Genomic DNA, 26,385 nt, shown 5'->3' with positions numbered 1-26,385 from the left:
GTCACATTCCAGAGAAATGTGGAAATGCAGGTTATACATAACTAGAGGGGTCAGAGGTGTGACCTAAAGTTGATGGAAGAGAAGAGTAATATAAAGGTAAAAAGGCAGAAAGGTTAAGCCAAGGTTTAATTTTGGATATTTTTTACTTAAAATGTTTCTTTTGTAAATCCCATCTAGGGAATTCCATCTTTCTCAGGCTGTTATGGTTCCCACTGGACTCAAAATTACCAAAGAGGGTCAGTCATGATGCATTTCAAACATGACCACCCCCATCAGTTTTTGTTTGTATGAAAGTATCAGTACCTGATAGTGCATTGGGGTAAGCCTTAGGAAATGCCTTAGGAATTGCTTATAATAAGATCTTTGTTTCAATCACCAGGATGTGAGAACCTACTACATTTATCTTTCATCTGTCTTTTTTTCAATTTCTAATGTTCCTTTTAAACTCCTGTAATGTTGTGGATAGCTCAGGCATTCTTTAAAAAACAATGACAAAAAATGAAACTCCTGACAATAATAGCAACAACAACCATCTAATCTACTTTATTACTCTTTGGTTGATGGGAGATACTGGCACATGTGAGAAATAAAAGCCACCCATAAATAGTTTGCCTCACAGAAATAACTGCTATTAATATTTTATTGTATTTCTGACTATTTTCTATGCAAATTCTGTTTTGTAGTCATACTTCATATATGTGTTTTTGTATCTCTCAGGTATATTGTAGTCTAAAATACTTTTGGCTATAGTTTTCCATCACTTTTCTGGATAGTTGAACTGTATATATTCCTTTTCCTGCTAAGTAATAGAATTTGAAAAAATTAACTCTGCAAAATCTCATTCTCAAGGACTTTGTAGTGGACTGGGACATGTAAGTGGGTTATCTGATTTCATGCCTGCACCTGATCTCAAGGCGGAATGATTCCAAAGACCTCTACCACAGATTATTACTCTGTAATATAACTACCCCTTTACTTAGTTGTGCTCTAAACTTTAAAATCTGAGAGCAAGACTGTACTGTTCACCATCTCTACCCCAGTGATGAGCCCATGACCCAACATAGAAAATTCTCTATATATTTTTGAAGATTAAATGAATAAATAACTAAATACTAAAATTCTAGAGGATCCACAACTCCACAAGTTTTCTCCTTAGTATCAGGATATATCCAGATTAAGGTTCTCAGAAGTAAATTTAGTTCAGATTTGTCTTTTTTTTTTTAATATTTTTTTAAGTTTATTTGAGAGAGACCAAATGTGAGTGGGGGAGGGGTAGAGAGAGAATCAGAAGCAGGCCCCATGCTGTCAGCGCAGGGTCTGACATGGGACTCGAACTCATGAACCATGAGATTATGACCTAAGCCAAAATCAAGAGTCGGACGCTCAACCAACTGAACCACTCAAGGGCCCCTAGTTCAGATTTATCTTGAAATAACAGTGAAAGATTAAGAATTGATCATCGGTTGAATGTTCCTCATAGACCCTAAACTTATAACTCAACCTAAGACTCCTACTGTGCTTTAATGCTAAAATCAGGCTGTCCCATGAATACTTATAGAAAATTAATTTCAACTTCTTTCTACAGCTAATAACCTCCTGTAACATCTAGGCCACTGCTGCCTACATTTTGGAAATACTGGCATTCCAACATTTGGCATGTACTATAGGCTTGGTTCCACCACAGGGACATTGTTAAAGAGCTAAAACCATGCATGTCCTTTTGGACAAAGGACTGGATCACTTGGTGGGAGCAGTATAACAGAAAGCTTACAGCCATTGGTTGAGAGAGTGAGCCTGAGAGCCATTGCAGGGATGTTAGTTTCTAAGAGGGCAGGGAAAGCAAAAGCAGCTGGTTTTGCTCCCTAGGAGCCTCCTTACCCTCTTCAGCTTTGAGGGACCTTGGATCTCATCTCATTCCAACAAAAAACTGCTAATGAACTGAGACATCCTCTGTAAGGAGATGAAAGCTGTTTTCCCTCTTGGCAATTTATACTTGGTCATATAATACAGCTGGTCATATGATTTTGCTAGTTCCTCTCTCTCTACAAAAGCAAATCTACATTTCGTGTTTGTTTTTTAAAAATAAGTTTAACCTACATCAATTAGAGTGTGAAGTTGAGTGAGTGAAGCTCTGATTCACCCCATATGCGTAATAACAGCAGCACCGCCTGTTGAGTGCCTACGAAGTGCCTTGTACTGCTAGGTATGGTACAGACAATATCTAACTGAACTTGGACAGTCTGCCACCAGAAACAATTTCAATATATCACTTACAGTGAAACTGCACGTGACCCCTTCCTTAGCAAATTTATTCAATTTATTTAGCCTTATCCCCACACACAAGAAAACAAAACAAAACAAAACAATAATGGGGCACCTGGGTGGCTCAGTCAGTTGAGCGTCCGACCTCAGCTCAGGTCATGATCTCGTGGTCAGTGCGTTCAAGGCCCACAACGGGCTCTGCGCTGATAGCTCCCAGTCTGGAGCCTGCTTCAGATTCTGTGTCTCCCTCGCTCTCTGCCCCTTCCCTGCTCATGCTCTGTCTCTCTCTGTCTGGTGAGAGATACAAAGATCACTGAGTTTTCCATTCTATTCTCTGAATCACTTTTCTTTCTGAATTTTTAAATCTAATTTTTCTATCCTATTTACCAATTAGCTGATATCCTCTTTTTTGTCTTGCCAGCCTCCCCTAGGAGTGTTTTTATTTTGTCACACAATAAAAGGGTTGACTGCTTTCCCTATTCCCAAATCTGAGAGCATAAAAGTTAAATAAAAATGATTTGGATATTGAAGACTTCTTTCTCTACACTGAAGTATGGGACTTTGCTGCAGGATAATTGATGAGTTACATCAAGATAATTGATGAGCTGCAAGATAATTGTAAATGTGTTCTTTATTCATTGCCTAAGTAAATTTCATTTAATTAAAACTTTCATTTTGTTAAATATAGCAGATTTCAGTGCCCCAGGTGGGTTGAAGGCCCAGGGAAGTTCTTTTTTTTATTGCTTAGGGATTGCTTCTATGTTCTGTAGTTAGGTGGTCAGGAATTTTAAGCATTTATATGAAAGTCATGGTCTAAATTTCTATTTTTTCCCCCAAGATTAATTGATTTAACAACAATTTATTGAGCACCTTTGTATCAGGCATCCTGTTAGGGGAGTGAGCAAAACAGTCATGGTGTCTGCCCTCACAGAACTTACAGAGTCAACTGGAGGGAACAGACATTGAACAAAAAGAATTACGATCCTGAAAAATGCCATGAAGGAAGGGAAGGGTACTGAGGGACAATGTAGGAGATGTAGCTAATCCATTGTGATTGGGTGGGTAGAGATGGTTTTTCCAAAGACGTTCAGGTTTAGGCTTAAAGCATGAGAAGGAAGAAGAGTGGTCCAAGAGAAAAGAAGGGAACAGCTTGTGTAAAGTCTCTGAGTAGAAAAGACTGCTGCCACTGAGAGACCTGAGAGAAGGTCAGTGTGGCTAGAGTGGTGACACCAGGAAGTGTCAGAGAAGAGGCAGGCAAGGGCCAGACCACGTAGGTCATCCTAATGATGGAGGACTTTATTGTAAGGGTAATGGAAAACGAATGGAGAACTTAAGCCAGAAGATAAAAAAAAAATTTAAGGCTTAATATGGCAAATGTGTAGAATATAAAAATATATTAATTTACTATTCAATTTGTTCTGGAATGTGCTCTTACATCTAGCAATCCAATGAGAGTAGGAATTTTTATTAATATGGGGCAAACTATCTAGATTCTGACATGTAGAATTTTTCTGAGATGGCAAAGACCCTAGAGTAATTAAGCAAAGCAGAACAATCCTTGGGCATGTATCCTTAGCATGACTTGAAATGACATCCTGAGTTTCTTTACTTTCCATCTATATCATATCTTAACTCGGATTGCAAATAGAGGTGGTAAAATAATAAAGACAGGGAAAAGAAGGTGTGCATGTGTACATGCACATGTGTGGCCACATGTGGTTTCCCATGGTTTTGAAGAAGAGCAGATTTATGGCAAAGAATATCTGTATCACATTCTCTGTTCTCAAAAACAGTAGTCTGCCCTACAGAAATTAAGGAGGTACAGACTATAAAATAGTAAGAGATTTTTTTTTTCTTTCTTTTAGTTGAGTGTTTTAGGAAAAAAATGGCAGCTTCCGGGTAACATAACAGATTTTGACATGAAACACATTGATGTCAAACTAGGGATACCAGGATGGCTTCTGAAGTACTGTGCTTGTAGTAGTAAAGACATCCATGAACACTATAGCTTTTGGACAATATAGAGTATAAGAGACTAAAGAGGCTAACTTCAGTTTTCTTTTTTAATACTCTTCAATTTTCCCTAGGAGAATTTCTTCTTGTCTTCTCCAGATGGTTGGTGTCCATTAAATTAGCAGATAAGATTTTAAGGTGTGGTTCTTTCCCAGAGGTATTTTCTAATTGGGAATTGGGAGAAATTCTTGAAGATTAATAAGTTTCCCCTAAGTCAATATTAGGAGAATGGAGAAGGAGAATGAACTCTGACTACCATTCTCTGGTACCTCAGTGCCTCCAAAACCACAAGTTTTTTCTCTAGGGTCTTGGACTGCAAGTCTTCCTGATTGTTTTTCAGGCTCCGTGACTCCCTGAAAGGAGTGAATGAATAAATAAATACTTGGCCAACTGTTTGAGAAAGGCTGCTAACCTTTGGTCTATGAAATCTTGAGCAACAGGAGACCTGAGTTGAAATGTCATTTTGTGTCTGACTCACTATTGGAAGAGAATGAATCACTCTTTTGATTGAATCACTTAGTTCCATGGTCTGAGGTGTGGTACTGAAGACAGCATGGACCTGCTTTACATACATTGTGTACTTGACTGCTGTAGTTAAGTCATTCTACTCATCAAAATAGAAACACATTTATTAAGTACCTAATTATGCACATGATTTGGAAACATGCAGAATATGTAGGCTAAAGATGAAAATAAATTAGTGCTTGTTATGGTTTCATGGATCAGGTGAGATTGTCTATTATAAAAAAGGGAGGAGGCTTGCTGTGTATTAATTATCAGGTTACTGAAGCTCTGGGTAAATGTGGCAGGAATGTTAAGAGTAGCTTCTCAGGAAGTACTCGCTGTGTGGTTGAAAACTGGACACTGTTTACTTGGGCCAAAATGCAGTCATATCAAGCTATTTTTAGCAACAAAAGGCTATTTAAAAGTTTCAACCCTGTAGAATCTGACTCACAATGTCCTGATACTGTATTCTCTTAGTGATCAGAATCATGGGTAAAGAAATCTGTCTTTTGGCACTGAATGAGAAAAGATTTGGGTGTGTGGTCAGACCTATGAGTATCACAAAGACTAGAGAAGCTACCATTTAAAAAAATGACTTTATGCTGCAGTAGTTCTAAATTATTCCTTTTAGCTTGATATAAAGGAATATGAGAGCAAAAAGAAAATTAACATTTATCAAGTGCCCATGTTATATGTCAGTTATACTCAGTCACATATATCATCATTAAAGTTCACAGGAAGCCTATTTCCATTTTGGTCAAGGAAGAAACCGAAGGTTAGAGACTGAGAGGGAAGAGCTGAAATGCACACTCAGGTCTGCTAGCTTTTGATCTTTCTGAAAAAATCACTTGGGTACAAACGAAAAACTTAAATCAGGTAGGATTAAGAGTTTCTCTTTAATTTCTTTTGGTTTAGATGTAATCTATATCTGCAGGGGAAAGAAATGAATAAAAGCTATTATTACAGAAGCTTATATTCTACATATCTTTTGATGGAGAGCAGTAGAAAGAGACGAGATTGGAAAATGTACATTAAGCAATGTATAATATCTGGGCCATAATTTTTCTGAGTTTTATGGATTTTCAAAAGTTATTTTCAAGATGGGCATTGGTGTCTTACAACCTACAAGACGTAAACGCTACAATTCTACCTAGTTTGTAGGGGCATTGTAAAGCTATTGAAGAATCTTACAAAATTCTTAGGAAAGCTGATATAAAATACAAAGATTGTATTTCTGACCCTCATCTGTGTACCTGGGGTACTTTGTTCTGACCTTAATTACTGCACCCATCATCTTGCATTCTTATCACTTCTCCATTCTCTGGTATCTCTACCAGAAGGTGGGTTTCTCCAAGATAGGGACAATGCCTCTTTTACCATGATATCCACAGTAACCTGGACAGAACCTGAAAAGTAATAGATGCTCAGTAAATGTTTGCAGAAAACACAACAAAAGGATTCATCTTACTGATCCCAGTTTTCTTATTTCCAAAATGAGAAGATAGTAATAATCTCCTAGATTGCTTATCAGAAGTGTCATGACACATGCTCGAACACTGTTTACTGGATATTATGAGCCACAGACTTAAAAGGTGTTAACTGTGATGATTAGCAGCGCATTTCAGGAAAGACATGTAGGGTATTTTAGGTAATATGTGGTAGTAATCTCCATCCTTGGGCTCTAGAGTTGACGGAAAGGAAGTACCTACACCAGAGATGAGAACAGTATTTCACTAGGTGGCTCTCTTTTCCATGAGTGGGTGGCGCGTTGGTGCAGTGAGGCATCACAGGGGGCATTGTACAGCTGCAATCACCATGCCTCACACGGCAGCACAGTAGGCGCTGACGGCAGGAGGGGCATAGGTTAGTTTCTATTTCGTTAAAGATAATCTATTCTTCCGATTTGTTTCAGCGTGGCCTGTACTTTCATTTTCTCTAAACGCATACATGATGTTCCAAAAAAACATTGGTCTAGTCTTTTAATAGGGTGTGGTCTCAGGGAAGGATCTTGAAAGTTCCTCCTCACCTAGCATGGAAGGCAGCAGGAATCAGTTACTCAAACCGAGCTAAACTAAAACAGCCCATTAAAATCCTGATTTAAACTCGCTAGTAAGGGCTACAGTCCTGGTTGGGTGGGGGGAGGTTATACAGTTGCACTGTCCAAAGTACTTTGAAACAGCTCCGTAGAAGACTCCACAATACGAATCGAAATGATTTGTAAAATGTCAAATAAGTCCTTCAAGCCATTAGAATTACCATTTCTCCAGTTGCTTCTCACACTCCATGTTATTATTGACCCCATTTCCTTATTTCAGGTTTTTAACCCCAAACCTAACATAATATACACATAATAGACTTTCAGAAAAATTTGTTTTAAGAATGAAAATCCTCTTCCTCAATGCCTTTCCTCGGAACTTCGCGCCAGTATCTAGGTTCTTCATTGTACTATTTCACCGCGCCAGTATCTAAGTTCTCGATATTTTTACCCAACGTTTCCCTCTCCGACCCAAAAGATACAGTGACAAGTTCTAAAACAGAGCGGACCCATCAGAGAAGTCTGCAGAGGGAGGACCTCACAGGAAGGTCTTCGCTGATCAAGTGGGACCCCCACTGGGGGGATGCCTCCGAGAGGGAGGGCGTCTCACCACGTCCCTGGCTCTAAACGCTAGAAAACCATTTATTAGTCTTCTAGGATGTTCCTACTTTTACTCTGGCTTCCCCGCGGCAGGAGGTGGCTCGGTTGCCGAGGGTGTATCGGGTGAGCTTTGGGGGATTTCCGTAAGGGGTCGACCCACCAGGAAAAGTCTAAGGAGGTCCCTGCCCGGCAGGAGAGGAATCTGGGTCGTCGTGTGCCGTTCTCCTCCCTTAGGGACCCCGTCCTGGCGGGATCCCGCCTCTCTGAGCCGGAGGCAGTCCTGGGGAAACCCCTCGCCCGCCCGAAGCTTTGGCCGCCGCCTCGCCCTCCTCGTTCCAGTCCGCAGCTCGCTAGCCTTCAGGCCCGGCGTCTTTCTCGCAGGCCCGGCCCTCTCCACGCCCGGCACTGAGAGGAAACTGGAGGTGGTTCCAGCCCGCAGGCGGGTGGAAAAGCCCACGGTGAATGCCTTGGGGCCCCCCTCATTGCTGCGGGAAGGGGAAAGGGAAGAGGAAATGAACCTCACCGCCCAGTAGATCACCCGGATTCCCAACCTGGGGGAGGCCTTTAGACGGAAGGGAAGCCAAGGGGGAACCCTGGGAACTTTCCCGGGAATCCATTCGCCAAGGGAGGGTCACCCAGTCCGCACACATTGGTTACTATGACAATACAACCACAGCCTCCAGTTGCCATGGCAGCTGCTTATCCAATCCGATTGGTTTCCTTTCTCTTCCTCCCTGGGCTCCACCCCATCCCCTCCAACAGCCTCCTGGGGTGCGGGGGGAGGGGCCGCAGACAGGGGGAGGGGGTTCTTAGCGTCACACTCCGGGGCGCGAGGGAAGACTAGAGTTGAGGGACTGGCGGGCGGAACTGTAGGAGGAAAGGGTAGCGTTTCCGGTAGGAAAGAGTGGAGGAGTGGAAAAAGGAAAAGAGAAATCGGGTGGAGTGGAAAGACGGGGGAAGACTTTGAGTGTAACTCCTGGTTGATTTGGGCTCGATGTTCCTGGTGAGGCCGGGGTTGCCCCCTCGCGCGGGAGAGGAGTGGGTTGGCCGGAAGCCGCCAAGCGCCTCCAGCCGGCCGCTCAGCAGCCGCACAGGGACCTCACCGCTAGCGGATCCCGAGAAGGAGCGCTACAGGGAGGGAGAAGTCACCCGGAGGGACGGGCGCCACTGAAATCTCGCGAGAAGGACACCCCCCACTTCCTTCCTCTGCTTCTTCCTCTTTCCCCGCCCCCTTCCCTTCTCCCTCCCCTTCCCCCCTCCCGGGTCGGAGTGTCCCTGCGCCCCACGGGCCGGAGCAGCAGCGAGAGCAGCTTTCCCCGCTCCCTCCCCCTCGCCTCACTCAACTCCCCCCCCCCCCCCCCGCCCGCGGAGCGAGGAGGAGCCGGAGGAGAGGAAGATGGCGGCGGCCGCCAGCACCCGCGGTGCCGCGGGGCCGCTTCGAGGAGCCTGAGAGACCCACAGAGGCTTCGCGGGAAGACGCGGCGGCGGAGGATGAGCCTGCAGAGCGCGCAGTATCTCCGGTGAGTGCAGAGGTCGGCCCCGTACGTGGGGGGAGCGGGTTGAAGGTTCGGGCAGGGAGCAACAGACACAGAGGTGGTGTGTCGGCGCGGCGGGGGAGTTGCTGTGTCCTCTCCTTCCCCGGCGGGGAGGCGGGGGTTGCGAGGGGATCCTCGGGGATCCGCGGGAGGGGGCGGGGCGGGCACACTCACGAGTGCCTAGCCCCCGCGGGCCGGGCTGAGTTCCAGCGTAGCCAGCTCGTCCCGGTGCCGGGAAGGAGGTTAGGAAAGCGTGAGAATGTGTGTGCGCGCGCGCCCTCGGGGTCGCGGGCTCGCAGGCGAGGCGGGGGCGGGGGGGGCAGCGGCGACCCCGAGTGGAGGTGGGTGTGGAGTCTGATCCTGGTGGCGGGGGTAACGTTGTGTGGTGTGGGATTGGCTGGAGCGTTGCTTGGGGAGAGGACGAGGTGGAAGTCCGCACACCTGGGGTGGTGGTGGAGGGAGTGCGGAGAGGGAGAGAGACCTCTGGAAACCCGAGTTTGTTCTTTATACTCGGGTTGGAAGTACTGAAGAATAATGTCATCTGTAGTTAGTTGGCGGGGTGGGGGTGGGAGCATAAAGAGGGGGAATGGATGAGGAAGTGAGGAAAGAGGGAGGTACTATGGACGGGGTTGGGTTCCCCAGAAGAAACTGAGTTAGAATTAGTGTAGTCAGATGATACCATACTGAGAGTTGTGTACGTTCATTAAGAGTGTTGTAAGGAACTTGTATGTCGGAGGTAGACTGACGCATGGGTACAGAGTGTGTGAGAGTATGTGATGGGTGTCTGGGGTGGTGTGAAGGGAGCGACTGATAAACATTATAGGAAGGGGAAGATAGATACATTGCAACCAAGTACACGCTAGTGAGAGCATATTGAATGGAAAGACACCAGCAGCCAGGAAGGTTCCTTGGAAGCAGAATAGGAGCTTGCACATAGAGGTAAAAGAGGATCAAAATTTTGATGACAGAAAAACAAGGTGGTTAGAGTCTGAAATTAATTGGAGAGTTGCTATTTCTTAGAAAAGGGGAAGGAAGACCTTAAAACGGATCCTTTTTGTCCTTTGGGAGCAGACCTAAGAAAGGCAGGCTAATGGGAAGATGTTTAAAAAAATGGTTTCATACCTTGTAGAAGAGGGACTTGGTTGGGATAGAAGTCTGAAATGAGCAGAAAAGTCGCTTTAGCTGTTTAGTGAAAATATTGTTGTGTGATTGGCTTCCTAAACACATATTACAAGAGAAGGTAGGTAGTGATACAGGAAGGTGGCTGTTGTACTTATGAAAGTGGTAATAGTTTCTTTAAGCAGAGTGTGGAAAGGAGAGAATGATGAGATCTTTGAATTGTGGTTGAATGCCTGAGTTTAACAGAGACAGGGTGCGCACAAGTGTGCCCAATGACTGACTTTGGGTAGTTGGAACGATATCTGTAATATTACAGTCCTTTTTCTCCACTATTATCCTTGTATTAACATGTCAGATAAACTTAATAAATATAACTGTGAGAAAGATCTATGGTAGATGTTGTAGACGGATGTGGAAACCATCAGGACAGTACTTAATTTTAAGGAATTTGCAGTTATTATTAATAATAGCATGGAGTAAAATAAGGCAAGTATCATAAAAGATGCCAGTGTCATTAAGAGTTCAAAGGCACGAGATTATTTAAGCAATTGGGGGGAACCAGGAAAACCTTCCTTTGTTCATTTGCTCATTCATACACTCATGATTCATCAGTCATTTTGTTGATCACCTATATGGGAGGTATTGTACCAACTGCTGAGAAAAGAACTCCACCCTCTTCTTACAGAGTTTACAGTTTGTTAGGTTTCAAGGAGAAAATGGAAATGGACCTTAAGTATAAGCAGTATTCTGACAGGTGTGGACTGAGAACAGAATCCAAACGGAAGGAAACTGAGCAGAATACTCAGATAAGGGAGGTTGGGAGCTGGGGAAGGTATTCAGACTAAACAAGAATATAGGGTGATGTAGCTGGAAAAACTTTTAATAGACTTTTTTATAGATTAAGTTTGATCCCTTCCTTTCACAAATGAAGAAAGTATAGATAGCATAATGAAGTCAAAATTGTTGAGGACCATATAGCTGGAACGTGGAGGCTCTGTAACTCACATGTAGGTCTTCTGACTCTGTATCAGCCATACTGTGTGACATGTCTGGGTTTATCCATTCTTACCACAAATATGTATTGAGAGCTTACTGTATGCCAGTCACTCCTCTAGGCACTGAGGATACAACGGTGAATGAAAGAGTAAACATAGGAAGGTATATTCTGGTAGAATTAGGCAATCAGTAAACATGAACAGATAACTATGTCAGGTGGTGACAAGAACTAGAAGGAAAAAGCAAGATACGGATATCTTCTTTTATACAGACAGGGTGATCAAGGAGAGCCTATTTAATAAGGTGCCTATATTTGAGAGGGTCTTGAATTGTGATCTGTAGTTAATAGTTAAAATGGATGGATCATGGAGAATCTGAGATGATTTGTTTAGAAGAGCATTCACATGCTCATAGATAGGATTAGGAAGATGAATCTGTGTAGTGTAATAATGGGCAGTTAGGACCAGAAATAAGGCGGTAGAGTAGAAAGGTAAAAGCAGACTGGGAGAGAGGTGATAATTTTAATGGGAAGATCAGATGGTGTTGAGAGGCTTCTCTGTTAATGTGTTTTATATTTTGTAAATTATCATGGTAGGGAAGACTTATCTTTAGGTTGTGAAATCCGTGGTAGACAACTTGAGATGAGTTTAGTTCCTTGAAGAAGGGAGAAAAGAATAAGAAGGAACACTGTTTGAATAACTTATATTTTACCGCTAAAGTTGAATAAGCAAAACTGAACAGGCACCAGTGTTTTCTCAGTCTTGCACGTCTGTTCTAAGTAAATAAAGCAAATCTTAGGGCTAACAGTTGTCTGGGACTTAGAGGGGATAGGGTAATAAAGACTTGGACCAGCCCAAATTTCCCTCTCTTTTCTTCTTCTTCGGATAATCATTCCATTTAAAGTCTGCTGTGAGGCGGTTAGAGACTGTCTTCAGGGAAACATCATGTTCACTTTCTTTTCTTTGCTGGAAACCAAACCTTTTGGTTTTTAGACAACTTGGGGAGGATGTTAGATACTGCTGAACAAGTGTGGTTGGGGGTATGACAGTTATTCTTTGTGACCCTTGACTTTAGGGAGAATTTTGTTGCCTACCTTTCTCAGTGGTATAAGACCATGACTGGGCAATTTTTAAACTGCATAGCTATAGATCTTTCCTCATGGAGATGAAAATTAGCTTTGTATCAGCTAGATTCATTTGTTGGAGTAAATGAGCTGGGGTGTCTGGCATTGAAATGGTGCATTGTTGGTGGCAAACCAGGGAGTAAGATGGCAGTTTCAGAAGAGTGAGATAGGAGGATATGAGGTTAAGAAGCATCAGTAAGACGAAGATAGAGAGTTCAAAATCAAGGGGACTGAATTAGTCTTGAGTTGCAGAAATAGAGCAGAGATGATAGGAAAGAAAACCTATCTTCTGTTTGGGAAAGAAGGTGATGTTGTGAGGAAATTTTTTTTGTTGTTGGAAGAGAAATTTTTTTTTTTAAAGCAGTGTCATTTTTTTTTTTTTTTAAATAGCAGATTGACAAGATTCCTAAGTGAATAAATTAAGAGTACTTTTCTGCATTTTATAAAAATAAGAACCGGTCTTAAAATAAGGTTCTACAAAGAATATGATTGGAAATTTATTTCTCGAAGAAAAATTCAGTCTTTTCTCTTGATTTATGGCAAAATAGAAAGATCTTAAAGACTTTGACACCTCTGTTGAGTGAAAGAAAATGGAATTTTGAATGTTGTCCATCTAATAAGGGTGGAAGAAGGGTAAAGATAATCCATGGATGAGATAGTAGGTGATGTAGATCATGCTTTAAAAGAATAGTATTTTAAAGGATAGAAATACGGAAATTAACATATCAAAATTGGAAATGCAGAGATAGGGAAAGTATTGAAGTACCAGACAGGGAAGACATCATCAAAGTTGTTTGGGAAGTCGAGAAAGTAGAATAATCATAGCCAGAGGGAATACCAGCCAAACAGGTCAAATCCTATTATAAAAGGTGGCATAGGTGATACTGAACAACATCTGCTTCTGTCACTGTACTCCCTCCGCCTCTTCCTTTCCTTCCTTCTCTTCCTTGCCTATTTTTGTCTTTTTTTTTTTTTCTTTCTATGCTGTAGGTTTGCCAGGGAGATCCACTTAAAGTTGATCCCTGGTATTAGACCACTTTACAAGAAACATCTACAAATTGTCTACTTTGTTAGATTTTTTTTTTTTTTTTGCATGGTCCTTCTATTAGCAAAGAGGCTGCATTCCCCTGGCACACTTTGCCAGAAACTTTGTTGCCAGAGGTAGAAATAATGTAACAGACACAAGGTGGTTTTCTGAGATAACAGAAAAAGTGTTGTCATTTAAGTACTCATTAAAATTCAGGGGCACCTGCGTGGCTCAGTTGATTGACCTTCGACTCCTGATTTCAGCTCAGGTCATGATCTCATGTTTTGGGAGTTCAAGCCCCACATTGGGCTCTGGGCTGACAGTGTGGAGCCTGCTTGGGATTTTCTCTCCACCTCTCTCTCAAAATGAATAAATAAAATAAGTTAAAAAATTTTAAGTACTAATTAAAATAATCCAATATGTTAAGATAAAATGTATCACGGTAAATCTTGGGACATAGGGAAATAAAAAAGGTGGAGATACAGGAGCAAGCAGAGCCTTATCCTAGCCTGGGGAGAAGAGCAGGGAAGTTAGTGGGAGCAATTTGGGAGGAATATGTGTACAAAGTAGGTTCTGGAAGATTCTGGTAATTCTGGGCTGGGTATTCACTGTCTCTGGAAGCTTCAAGAAATCCTATAGCACATGCTGATCCTAATTCACATGGTCAACAAGTCTTCCCCTGCCCCAGACCCATTCATGTTTTCCCTGCATGTGATTTAAAATAAAATAGCTCTGGTCCCAGAAAATCAGCCAAATTTACCAGCCAAAAACATGGCTGATTTACCAAACATGGTAAAATTGTTGGAAAAAAATTGCTCTCTCTTGAGGCTTATAACTGTCTTTTTTATTACAATGGTGTTAATGGCATTTTACCTGCTTGAATGTTGAGTGGCTAAATTGTTTTGACAGTTAATTTCTGCTTCCCTTGCGGTTTCAGTTGGATTCAAAATGTATACTTCCTGTCCTAGACTATGTTTCATTGCTTTCTAACAGCTGCTATGTTCTACCTTCATGGAAGAGGAAGCAATTGCTGAGTTTTTGTTTTGTTTGTCTTTTAAGATGCTGTTCACTAGTGTAGCAAGTTTCTCTTGAGGCAGTTTTGGGGTGGAGGGTGGTTCAGACGTTAAAAGGGCTAGTTTGTTTTACAGTGGAGAAATATTGTTTGCAGCCTCCAACTACGTGTCTAACCCTGGCTAGCATGGATTAGAGATGAGTGATGTGAATGAGCACCTGAAAATTCAGGTGGGTTTGTTTTCCTGATTGATCTTGTTCAGAGAATAGATTATTAAGCATATGTGTTTTGGATAGTCGATTAGTCATATATCTGTATGTGGGTATTTTGGCAGATGGTCATACGTTGTCATTTAAGTTTTGTAATCAAGCTGCATTTTAGTTGTTGAATTGTTGTGGATAGATTTATCGATGGTCTAGGAGATTGTAACTAAGGGGGGCTAATCAGCAGTTACAGGGATATGCAGGGATGGAGCTTTGGCAAACATGTCCCATGGTAAGTGAGAACTTGTAACCAACTCCTTTCTTGTTAACATGTAAGTGGAGCTCCTTAGGAGGGTTGTTTTCACTGTCCCTTAGACCCATTTTGTAGTCAGTGGGAAGAGTAGATGTTTAAGAAATTGTTTAAGAAAATTTTAGGAGTCTCAAGTAGACTAGACTACTAGTAGACTAGTAACAATTTTTAGTTTTCTTCTTTGCTTCATTTGGAACAGGTTTCCTAACCATGGCACTTCACAGACATTTTGGGTCAGACAATTCTTTGTTGTGGGGATTAGTCCTCTGCATCATAGGATGTTTCATAGCATACTTGGCCTTTACCCACTGGATCCCAGTATCATTCGCCCCCATTTGTGACAACCGGAAATGTTCCCACACGTTGTCAGATGTTCCCTCTGAGTGCATATTCTCTCCCAGCTGAGAACCACTGATTTAGAAAATACACATAGGAGGGATATATCAAATATGCACAGCATCAATTCATTTTCTTGTTTTCTCCTTCTTCAAGCCATAGATTACTTCTTAGGCTTCCCTGAACTTTTTTCTTTTAGGTGTAATAGGCCAGTTACCATGTTTAAACCATACTTTTAAAAACTTGTACATATTGGGTGCCTGGGTGGCTCAGTTGGTTAAGCATCCGACTTTGCTCACGTCTTGATCTCATGGTTTGTGGGTTCTGGCCCTGCATTGGGCTCATGCTGACAGTGCAGAGCCTGCTTGGGTTTCTCTCTGTCCTTCTCCTCCCTCCCTCTCTCTGCCCCTCTCCGACTCATTCTTTCTCTCTCTCAAAATAAAAACACTTGTACTTACTTTAAATGTATTTTTAAAGTCTTTTATTTTATTGGCAGAGCACAATTATAGGAGCTTTGCCTGTGGGAACTCAAAGATACTGGAAAAAGGCATTTAAGTAACTATAATAGCAGATAAACTGCAAAGTGCTAGGATGGAGAAAGAGGTACTGTGCAATTAAGTATAGGGGAGAACTTTATTCCAGCAGAGGTGGAGGTGGGGTCAGGAAGCTATCTTGGAGATGAGATTTGATCTAGGTTTTGAAAGATGGATGAGACTTTTAAAAGTTGATATTAGGAAAATTGACATTTCAGGCAGGAGGAACATCTCATAGTTTCTTTACTCCAAATAATTTTTAATAGTTTATTTATTTATTTATTTTGAGAGAGAGGGTGAGCATGAGTAAAGGAGGGGCAGAGAGAGATGGATAGAAAATCTCAAGCAGGCTCTGCAGGGTCAATGCAGAGCCTGGCATGAGGCTTGATCTCATGAATCATGAGATCGTGACCTGAGCCAAAGTCAGATGCTTAACCGACTGAGCCACCCAGGTGCCCCCCCCCCCAATTATTTTTAAAGTGTATTTATTTATTTTGAGAGAGAACACACATGCACAAGCAGGGGAGGGGCAGAGGGAGAATTCCAAGCAGGTTTGAGCCTGATGCAGGGCTTGATCTCAAGAGCCTTGAGTTCATGACCCGAGCCAAAATCAGGAGTCAGACGCTTAACTGACTGAGCCACCCAGGCTCCCTTTCTTTCTCACTTAATACTGACAATTTTGTTGCCGTTTTTCTCTGTCTCTCTGTGTCCCTCTCGTACACATCCATCCATCCCTCCCACAAGTAAACATCCAGTTTTTGGCCAAGGTAGATACCCCAGGTCCTGGGAGATAAAAAGAGAATCTGTTGTCAAGTAATTTTACCAGGCCCACAACTATCACATAGTTCATAGATGCTATGATATATACACAGGGGCCCTATGGAAAGTTCTTGGAAGTCTGCTATTAGCACTGGGATTCTATGATTCTGAATATCTTGCCTTTTATTTTATTTTGTTTTCCTGGTCAGCCTTGCCCAATCAGTGGCAAAAAGAAATGGCATAGCCCTATTCCTCTTTTTTTCTCTTCTTTCAACATTTCTTTTCTGCAGATACCACATCCACTCCTGTTACCACATCATCATTATTTAAAATCTGTTTAGTATAAATAATTGTGTTAGATCCTAGGGAGGCACACTGGTATAAGATATCATGTCTACCATTCAGAGAGTTTATAAGCTATTTAATGAAATAAGCATAAGCGTAAAATAATACAATAATACAATAATAACAAAGTACAGTTGAGTATAGTAGTTTGGAGCATGGTCTGTGGGGCAGAACTGTTTGGATTCAGATCAACAGCTCTACCACTTACAGACTGCATTACCTTGGACAAGATCCTTAAGCTTTCTGTGCCTCGGGTTCCAGATCTGAAAAATGGTGATAGTAATAGTATTTATCTCATAAAGTTATAAAGATCAAGTGAGTTAACTGGCAAAGTACTTGGTATGGTTCAGGCGCATAGGAAACACTATGTAAGCTTTAGCTGTGGATAACAATGCCTGAAAACTTAATCTGATAATTTTGCATCTCTGCCTTCTGGACATTCCTCATTTTAGAAGTCTTTCTGTCATAGCGAACTCCACTCTCTTAAAGGTAAACTCGTAACCCTTACCCTTCTCTTCTCACCATGTCCTGCGTGTTTCCTCATTTTCGGCATTAGTGCTGCCACTTTGCATCCTCCCATCAGGTTTAAAATCTTGCAGTCATGTTTCAGTTCTCCAGTGTTCCACACATAAACTGCTCTGGGAAATGTTGTCTTCCTGCTGTCTCTTCTTTTTATGTCTGGCACTGTCGACTTTATGCACGTACTGTTGAAATAGTCTTCCAACTGATACCTTGCCTGCAATTCTCACAGGTAGCAAAAAGAAAGCACTGACTTTGGGTTTTTAAACATTGTCCACTCACATCTCTGAGTCTTGATTTCTTTCTCATTAAAATGGAATACTGATCTCATAAAATTGCTGTCAGTGTTAAAATAATGAAAGTTTATACATGTTTGGCAGATTCTGGTTCTCTTTCACATTCCTCGCCTGTCCCCCCTAATCTATTGCACTGCTTTTATATTAGTATTCCTGCAAAGCATTTGTGTGTTGCTTTTCCTTACTTAAGCTCCTTAGTCTGGCATTCTGGGTCTTCCATAAAATGGCCCTCATCTACCTCTGCCAAATGATATCTTGTTATGTTTTCCTAAGAACCAACTATGCTAGCCAGAGTAATCTACTCATTGGCTTCTAAAGATGGTTTATCTATTCCTGCTTTAATCTCTTTTCCTAGGCCATTTTCCCGGTAGAAAGTACCGTCCTGTACTATCTTAACTTAAGCTTCATCTTCTCTGAAGACTTCTGTGTTCTGGTGATTTCTGCATTCTTGAACTTTGTAGTATTTCCTGTCTCTTAGTCATTTGGTATGTATAATTTCTTAAATTTCTAATTATCTCTTTTTTAATAGAAATGAATTATCTTTGCAGCTAGACTATGACAGAGACCATGTCTCAGCATTAAAAAAAAATTTTTTTTTCAATATTTATTTTTGAGAGAAAGAGAGTGTGAATGGGAAAGAGGCAGAAAGAGAGAGGAAGACACAGAATCTGAAGCAGGCTTCAGGCTCTGAGTTGTCAGCACAGAGCCTGACATGGGGCTCAAACCCACGACATGTGAGATCATGACCTGAGCTGAAGTCGGATGCTTAACTGACTGAGCCACCCAGGAGCCCCATGTCTCAACATTTTTAAGTACACAGTGTACCATAATGGGTGTTCAATAAGGTTTTCATGCTTTCTTGTTTTTGCCAAACATTTATGGAATATTTACAAATGCCAGTGCTAGGCTCTGAGAATGAAGAACGAATGAACTGGTTTTTGTTCCTTAGGATAATTGTTTCCTGGAGGAGATGGGTGTTACACAGATACTTCAATATAGTGTGGTAAATTCTATGTTAGATGTTTTCAAGGGTGCTAGAGTACACTGAGGAACTTTTATTGCCTGGGGAGTTAAGAGAAAGCTTCCAGAGTTGAATCTCTGAGCTCAGTCTTAAAGGATGAGTAGGATTAATGAGGTGAAGAGAGAAGGGAAGGATATAGCGGGCAGAGGAACAAAATGAGTAAATAAATGCCTGGGAGCAGTATGTTTGAGGAACTCTAAAAAGTTTGGTATTAGGAATGTTTGAGAGTTTGGTTGATGTACACATCGTGATCAGATTAGACTGCCACTCAGGGTATGGTGTAGAAGTTAAAGAGATTTTTATTAACCCTGTCTCATTCAGCTTTTTTGTTTGGGAGTCTAAGGTTCTTTTTTCAACAAATTTGGTCATTAATCTTATGGGAATAATTAGTTAAAAATTAGTTATTTGGAGTTATTCGCAAAAATTAGTTTTTTGGAGTTTTGTAGGAGATGAGAGTTTTAGTGAATATATGTAATTCTGAAAATAACTGGGTTGCTAGGACTTGCTTTCTAGAATCTTCACGTCTTGAATCTAGACATGGAATAGAGGTGGAGGTGAGGGAAGAAAGACTGTTAGGGGGGGAAACAAAACATTAGAGACCATTTTTTGATGATTAACATTTTATTCTCACGGTTTAGGCTGGCATTTTTCTTTCTGTAGTGTCTTAAGTGAGAAGCAGGATTCTAAAATCTATTATATGTAAAAAGCTGCTATATTTAATGTGTTAATATCCTCAGTTTATTTCCTAAAACTCCATGGGTTTACTGAACACATAAGTTGAATGCTTTTTCATTCCCTTCTTTTCCCAGAAGCCTAGTATTTCAGTGCTGTTAGTTGGGATAGAGCGAATTAGAATGTGTTTTATTAGTACTGTCTCTTAGAAAGGTCATGAATTATTGCCTAGTTTTTTATTAGGTGAGATACTGTGCATTGATGAGATATAGGTAGAAAGATAATCAAAGTAAAATGCAATTGGAAGATGATATTCAAAGAAGAAATGAGTTAAAGTGTTTGCTTACTTGGGGCAACTGGGTGGCTCAAGTCAGTTAAGCATCCGGCTTTGGCTCTCAGGTCATGGTCTCGCAGTTAGTGAGTTTGAGCCTCACGTGGGGCTCTGCGTGGGGCTCTGCATCGGGCTCTGTGCTGATAGCTTGGAGCCTGGAGCCTACTTTGGGTTCTGGGTCTCCCTCTCTCTTTGCCCCTTCCCTGCTCACACTCACTCTCTCAAAAATATTTAATTAAAAAAAAAAAAGGTTTGCTTCCTTGAAAAAAATATTTTTAATGTTTATTTTTGAGAGGGGAGAGGGGAAGAGAGAGAGAGGGAGACAGAAGATCTGAAGCAGACTGTGCCGACAGCAGCAAGCCCATCATGGGGCTTAAACTCATGAATCATGAGATTGTGACTTGAGCCGAAGTCGGACACTCAACTGAGACTCAGACACCCAGGTACCCCTTACTTGACAATTTTTTTATTGCTGGTGGGAAAAAATAAAAAGCATCGTGTTCAGAGAACCACTATAGGATGAATTTGAATATAAAAAGGGCATCTACAAAATTTTGTGCATGTGCATACTTATAGTTTGTGTAAGATATTTTATTTATTTTATTTTTTAATGTTTATTTATTTTGAGAGCACGAGAAAGCACAAGTGGGAGAGGGACAGAGAGAGAGAGAGAGGAGAGAGAGAATCCCAAGCAGGTTCTGTGCTCTCAGCACAGAGCCTGATGTAGGGCTCAAACTCAGGAAACTGTGAGATCATGACCTGAGGCGAGATCAAGAGTGGACGCTTAATCACCTGTGCCACCCAGGCACCCCTAGTTTGTGTGAGATATTTTAAAGCAAAATTTTTGTATTTTAATATCTAACTTCTGTAAAATACGTTTTTCTCAAACTCTGCTTATTTTAAATAATTAAAATAATACTATTTGCCTGAAATACTTTTGTTTTTTTGTTTAATATTAATTATTTATTTTGAGAGAGAGGGAGAGAGATGCGGGGGCTCAATCTCATGACCTTAGCCAATACCAAGAGTCAGACGCTCAAGTGACTGAGCCACCCAGGCACCTCTGCTTTGATTTGTTTTTTAATGGAAAAGGGTCAGAACATTTTAAGAAGGAAGCATAACTCAAATGTTAAGGCATACTGGTCATAAATTCTGGTTTATAATAGGAAAGGAAAATAAAATGTGAATAGATTAATTAAAAAAATTTATTGCTTAGGTTGTTTGTAACTCCTACTCAAGGGTCTTTTGGTTTCCTAAGAAAGCGGGGTGGTGTAGGAAGTTGAATGAGCAAGGCCTTTGGATTAAGACTGGCCCAATTTGTGTTTAGATTGTCCTGAGTTCAGATGCCAGCTCTGCTGTGCATGGCAATGTAACCTTGAACCTCTCTAGTTTTAGTTTTCCATTTTGTATTTTCCTTTCTATAAAATGACAATGATAGAATTCTTGGGAGAATTACATGAGAAGATGTGTATATAAAACAACATAGTAAAGAGCCATTTAGGCTCTTTGTGCCTTAAATGGCTATAGAGTGGGTTGAGTGATCTTTTACTCTGAAGTGGGCTACTTTATTCCTCAAGGGTACTGTCTTACATTTTATTAGTGCTTTATACTTCTCAAAATACTTTTATATAATTATCTTCTTAAGCCTTTGTGTACAGTAACTTTGTATAATTCAATTGGCATATTGTAGAGAAGGAAAACAGGACTTATGTTACCTAATTAGTGGCAGAGTTGCAGTTGGCCTAGTCTGCTTCCTCTTTGTCCACTGCACATACTTGGGCAGTGCTCTTAAAAATGAAAAGTTTCCCTTTTGGTATCTGTGTTTGCCATTAATGCTGTCAAATGTTGTATGTAATTTAGATGGCTCACAACTATTGAGTTGCAAATTCATATATTAAAAAGCATATTTCTTAAGTTACTTTAATTTTTTTAAATTTCAAGTGCTAATATAGATGTGATTTTTGCCACTTTTGGCATCCAGAAAAGCAATACATACTTGTTTGAAATAGAACATAACAAACCCCAGAAAATTGTAAGAGTGATCATAATGATCATGCAAGAGAGTGCAAATCAAATCTGGGACAATAGGCATAAATCTGGACTGTTCCAGGCACACAGAAATTTATGGTTTCTCTACCATCCAGGGTTGTGTCACTTTCCAGTTATTTTTTTATGTGGATAGTAACATATTCACATACTTGTACATTTGTACACATGCATATTCTTTAATAACTGAGATTGGGCTATATCATCTGGGTTTGTAATCTGGCTTTTTTTCACTTAACATTTTATTAAAGACATGTTTATAATTATATATTTACAGCATCATTGGAAACATCAGCATACTGTTTTGTATGGAAATACCATAGTTTTCTAAACTGATTTCCTAACTGAAGATTTGTGTTATTTCCAATATTTTATTATTTTAAAAAGTGCTACAGTGAACATCCTTGTACACCCATATCCTTGTGTACACTTATGCCATCCTGAGTGACAGGGTGTGCCCATTTAAAAATACTTTATTAGGTATAGTGGGCAGAATAGCACCCCTAACTCCCTACAATATGTCTACATCCTTATCCCCGGAACCTGTAAATATATTCTGTTACTTGGCAAGGGGGAATTAAGTTGCTAATCAGCTAAGTTTAAAATGAAGAGATTATCATGGTTTATTTGGTAGGACCAATGTAATCACAAGGATCTTTTAAGTATGGAAGAAGGAGATAGAAAATAGAGATAGCATTCTGCTGGAATGGAAGGGGTCACAAGCCAAGGAATACAGGCAGCTTGAGAACCAGGTAAAGGCAGAATCATAGAGCCTCCAGAAAGCAACACAGCTGTGCTTGATTGACACCTTGGTTTTTAGCTTACTTGGACCCACTTAGGCTTCTGACTTTCAGACCTGTAAGATGTTTTGTGTCATTTTAAATCCACCACATTTGTGGTAATCTGTTACAGCAACAAAAGGGAACTCGTAATACATAGTACATCCTCACCAGTACTGAAGGTCTCATGCATCTCACTTTTTTTTTTTTTTAAACAGACTCTTTGATGTATTTATTTGTATTACACAAGGGCAAATCTGTCCAATCCTCTATTGTTTCCAGAGTGTATTCCACTGAACATGAATTCTCTGGGAACTTCATAGGTATTAGGATTCTCAATATTTCCAAGGCAAAATAAATTTAGAAATATTGGGTTACACTGGGTTCTTTATATGGAAAATGGTTATCTCATGGGATTTACTTTATTGATGCGTTACTTTCCTTTTAAAAGTAGCACTGTGAGGGGCGCCAGGGTGGCTCTGTTGGTTAAGTGTCCGATTTCGGCTTAGGTCATGATCTTGCGGTCTGTGAGTTCGAGCCCTGCATCGGGCTCTGCTGACAGCTCAGATCCTGGAGCCTGCTTCAGATTCTGTGTCTTCCTCTCTCTGCCCCTTCCCCACTCATGCTGAGTCTCTCTGTCAAAAATAAATAAAAACTTAAAAAAAAAATAGGTGCTTTTTTTGATAAGAGGGGAGTTACTTTTCTTTGGGTTTAGACCCAGATGTGGACGTAATTTCTTTCTTTTATGTTAATTAGTTTACATCCCCACTTTCCCAAGTGAGGTAAGATGAAAACGAGAGAACAGTTTAGAAGCTAGGAATTGCAGCCGGGCCGAGCCCTGTAAAGTGTGCTTGAAAGGGAGACGGTGTGATACCAAACTAATAAAATACCTTTCAAGTTTTCTGCTCTTCTAGTCGTTACCTCCACTGTTTCTTCACATGTGAAATGATAGTCTTTCCACTATTTGTGGCAACTGGTATGAAGCTACAAGTGATGACAGCACTCAAAACCACGAGTAATTTTCTCTCATTTTTAATGCTAACAGGGAATTGCTTTCTTTTGTGTGAGGATTTACTTGGTTTTGTGTTGTATTTGGGAGATGTTCTGATTTTTGTGGCCATGCAAGTATACCCTTTAATATAAATCTTTGTGAAACTTTGATAGGGAGTCTTGAGTTAATATCCTTTATTTTAAATTGTTTTGGTATGTTATTATTTTGTTAAGAATGTTTTTAGGAATCATTTGATCTGTTTATTGTTTGAATGGCTTCTTAATATTTATGCTCTCGACCCTCTGCCACATGGGTCCTCGATGAGCTTTCAGTCACCTGTAACTTGGCAGTGCTAACATAACTTTTTCGCTTTTTTCAGTTCTGACATGGAAGCTTGCGTAGAGTAGCCATGAGGTGTGGTAACTTACGGAGAAAGGCCACTGGTTTGTGCATTTGACATGATTAATAAGACTAAGCCAACAATTTTATTTTGTGCCAGACACTATTCTAAACATTGTGTATTACCTGGACCCTCACAGTACCCTGTGAGAGGTATACTACTGACTTCATTTTATAGAAGAGCAGAGAAGCAGAATAGTTAGCCCAAGGTCATGTATAAAGTAGCTGAGCCAGGAGTCAGGCTCCGGAATCAGTGCTTTAACCATGCATCGTATGGACTATACCTCTATAGTTTTATGTTGTTACTTGCTTAGGATTGTAGGATTTTGTTTTTATTTTATTTTTGTTTTATTTATATATTTATTATTAGGTAATATACGGTAAAACCTTGGTTTGCAAGCATAATTTATTCTGGAAACATGCTTGTAATCCAGAGCACTTTTATATCAAAGCTAATTTCCTCATAAGAAATAATAGAAACTGAGATGATTTGTTCCACAGCCCAAAAATATTCATATAAAAAATCATTACAATACTGTAATATAATACAAGATAATAAAGAAAATACAAAATATAAAGAAAAATAAATTAACCTGGACTTAACCTTTGAAAACCTTCATGGCTGGTGTGAGGGAGACAAGAGAGAGGAGGGTCATTGTGTAATGACTTTCACTATCACTAACGGAATTGCTACTATTTGTTGGCTCAGTGTAATCTTTTTCTTTTCATGCAACTTTAACAAGGAACCTATCCAGTGAAACTTTTGCCTCCTTTTGAGGATTTTGCAGAAATGTGACATTGCATTGTTGTTAAACAGATTCATCACTCACACTGCTACAGCCTTATTCAGGTGGTGCTTTTCTACAAAATTTTGCACTGTTTCCCATATTTTACACATCTCCCCAATCTCATTTGAAGTGAGGGATTCCTCTGCCTTTTGCTTCTTCTCTTCTGCAGACGAGATGCAGATGTAGACTTCTTATAAAATCTTGTAATTTTGGCCACTCGTATACCTCATTCATACTTCTTGATGATTTGCTCCTTCCCTCGTAATATCTTCTTACCCCCCTTCTTTTCAACAGGGGGGTTACCCCCCTTTTTCTGCGGGGGGGGGCATTGTATACGCTCATGGATGTTGACTACAGTGCAGTATTAATAAACTCTTGTCATTTACTGTATTGAATGTAACTGGCAATAAGGCAGCAGAGGAAAGGGTCTCTATCTGCAGGCAGCCTGACCTGGGAAGAAGCAAAGCATTCCTAAGCTTATTCTTGTCTGGAAAAGCAAAGGACTGTCCAGAGGCGCTTCAAAGTGACAAAAAATACGCTCGTGCCAGTGGTGGGCATCTTCCAACGTTCTGAGAAATCACTGATTTCTGCCAAACACCACAGCCTGAGACTAAGCATCTGAACATGAGAGACGATCACCCACAATCCCACAGTGAGCGAACAAGAGAGAGAGAGAGAGAGAGAGAGGAACCATTGGCTCATTGTGATCATGTGACATTTGGCATCACGTACTACTTGTATTGCAAGACATAGCTCGTTTATCGTTTATCAAGTTAAAATTTATTAGAAATGGTTGCTCGTCTTGCAAAACACAGAACACGCTACTCGCAATCCAAGGTTTTACTGCATTTGTATAAAACATTTAATATGCACAAGTATATTGTATATGTAGTATATACAATATGAACAGACTTCTCAATCTCAACCTTCCTAGTGCATTTATTTTTTGTAGAGTAATAAGGGAGAGGGCAGGGTAGTTCTGCCAGAAGGGAAGCAGAACGGGGAGACCTTTTATATTTGTAATAGATGAATTTAGACTGCTTTGAACTCTTACTGACTAGTTAGCCTGCTGTTTTCTCATAGCTGTTCTTCTTACAGTCTCTGCCTTCAGTGTTTACTTAAATGCAGTGTATTTCCCAGGACCTTTGGGAATATTGAGAACCAGAGACTGTGGGTAAAAACACTCCTGACCCACCTGGGCTAATAGGACAAGTGCAGAATGACTTTCCAGTGTTTTTGTTTTTTAACGTTTATTCACTTTTTTGAGAGAGACAGAGTGTGAGCAGGGTGGGGGCAGAGAGAAGGACGCACAGAATCCAAAGCAGGCTCCAAGCTCCAAGCTGTCAGCACAGAGCCCAACATGGGGCTCAAACTCACGAACCGTGAGATCATGACCTGAGCCAAAGTCGGACGCTCAACCAGCTGAGCCACCCAGGCACCCCAATGACTTGCCAGTGTTGTAACGTAAGTACAGAAGATTGGGATTTCCTTTTCCTTATTGTCTTGGTTGATTTATTACACAGAAGTGTTCAGGTGTCAGCTTCTGACACTAAGGAACATGATTTTACATGTATGAAATTCAAATCTTAAATAATAAGTTGCTTCAAAAGGAAAATTCAGTGTGACTTTTTAAAAGTAACAAATTACTAAAGCTTACATATGTGGCCTGACATCTTTGAATTTACCATTTTCCTGCTTAAACCCGTAGTCAGCTGAGACTGAAAGAGTAAGACTGTGTTTTTAACTCTAGAAAAGGGACAACCTTCCTCTACTTATCTCACAGGCTTAACTTTTTTCATGTGACTTCACATTGTCCTTGAAAAGTTCCTTC

At 40.7% G+C, this 26,385-nt stretch overlaps 1 protein-coding gene and 1 long non-coding RNA gene across 13 annotated transcripts in view; one reads left to right on the top strand and one right to left on the bottom strand.

Annotated features, from left to right (window-relative positions):
* Positions 1-4,339: 4,339 nt before the first annotated feature.
* Positions 4,340-8,517, bottom strand: LOC122211821. Of its 2 annotated transcripts, none has more exons than XR_006198857.1 (3): positions 7,575-8,517; positions 6,053-6,185; positions 4,340-4,628 (listed from the first exon to the last, which is right to left on the bottom strand). It is a non-coding gene; the product is annotated as an uncharacterized LOC122211821 (long non-coding RNA). The 2 variants fall into 2 exon arrangements; XR_006198858.1 differs by having other exon boundaries at positions 7,938-8,517.
* Positions 8,518-8,774: 257 nt separating this feature from the next.
* The window catches only part of SMG7 (SMG7 nonsense mediated mRNA decay factor), a 90,065-nt gene continuing 72,454 nt past the window's right edge, over positions 8,775-26,385 (top strand). For 4 of the 11 annotated variants that reach the window (XM_042925246.1, XM_042925250.1, XM_042925247.1 and 1 more), the window contains exon 1: positions 8,865-8,934. Coding sequence is in view for 1 of the 11 variants with exons in the window: in XM_042925248.1 (XP_042781182.1) it covers positions 8,906-8,934 (29 nt within the window). In the remaining 10 variants the exon portion in view is untranslated. Of the gene's footprint in view, positions 8,935-26,385 lie in introns of all 11 variants that reach the window. The other 7 variants (XM_042925256.1, XM_042925257.1, XM_042925253.1 and 4 more) reach the window with 4 other exon arrangements.

Source organism: Panthera leo, chromosome F3 (assembly GCF_018350215.1).
Source record: "Panthera leo isolate Ple1 chromosome F3, P.leo_Ple1_pat1.1, whole genome shotgun sequence".
In the NCBI taxonomy this organism is placed as follows: Eukaryota; Metazoa; Chordata; class Mammalia; order Carnivora; family Felidae; genus Panthera; species Panthera leo.
This window is presented reverse-complemented; position numbering and strand designations above follow the sequence as displayed.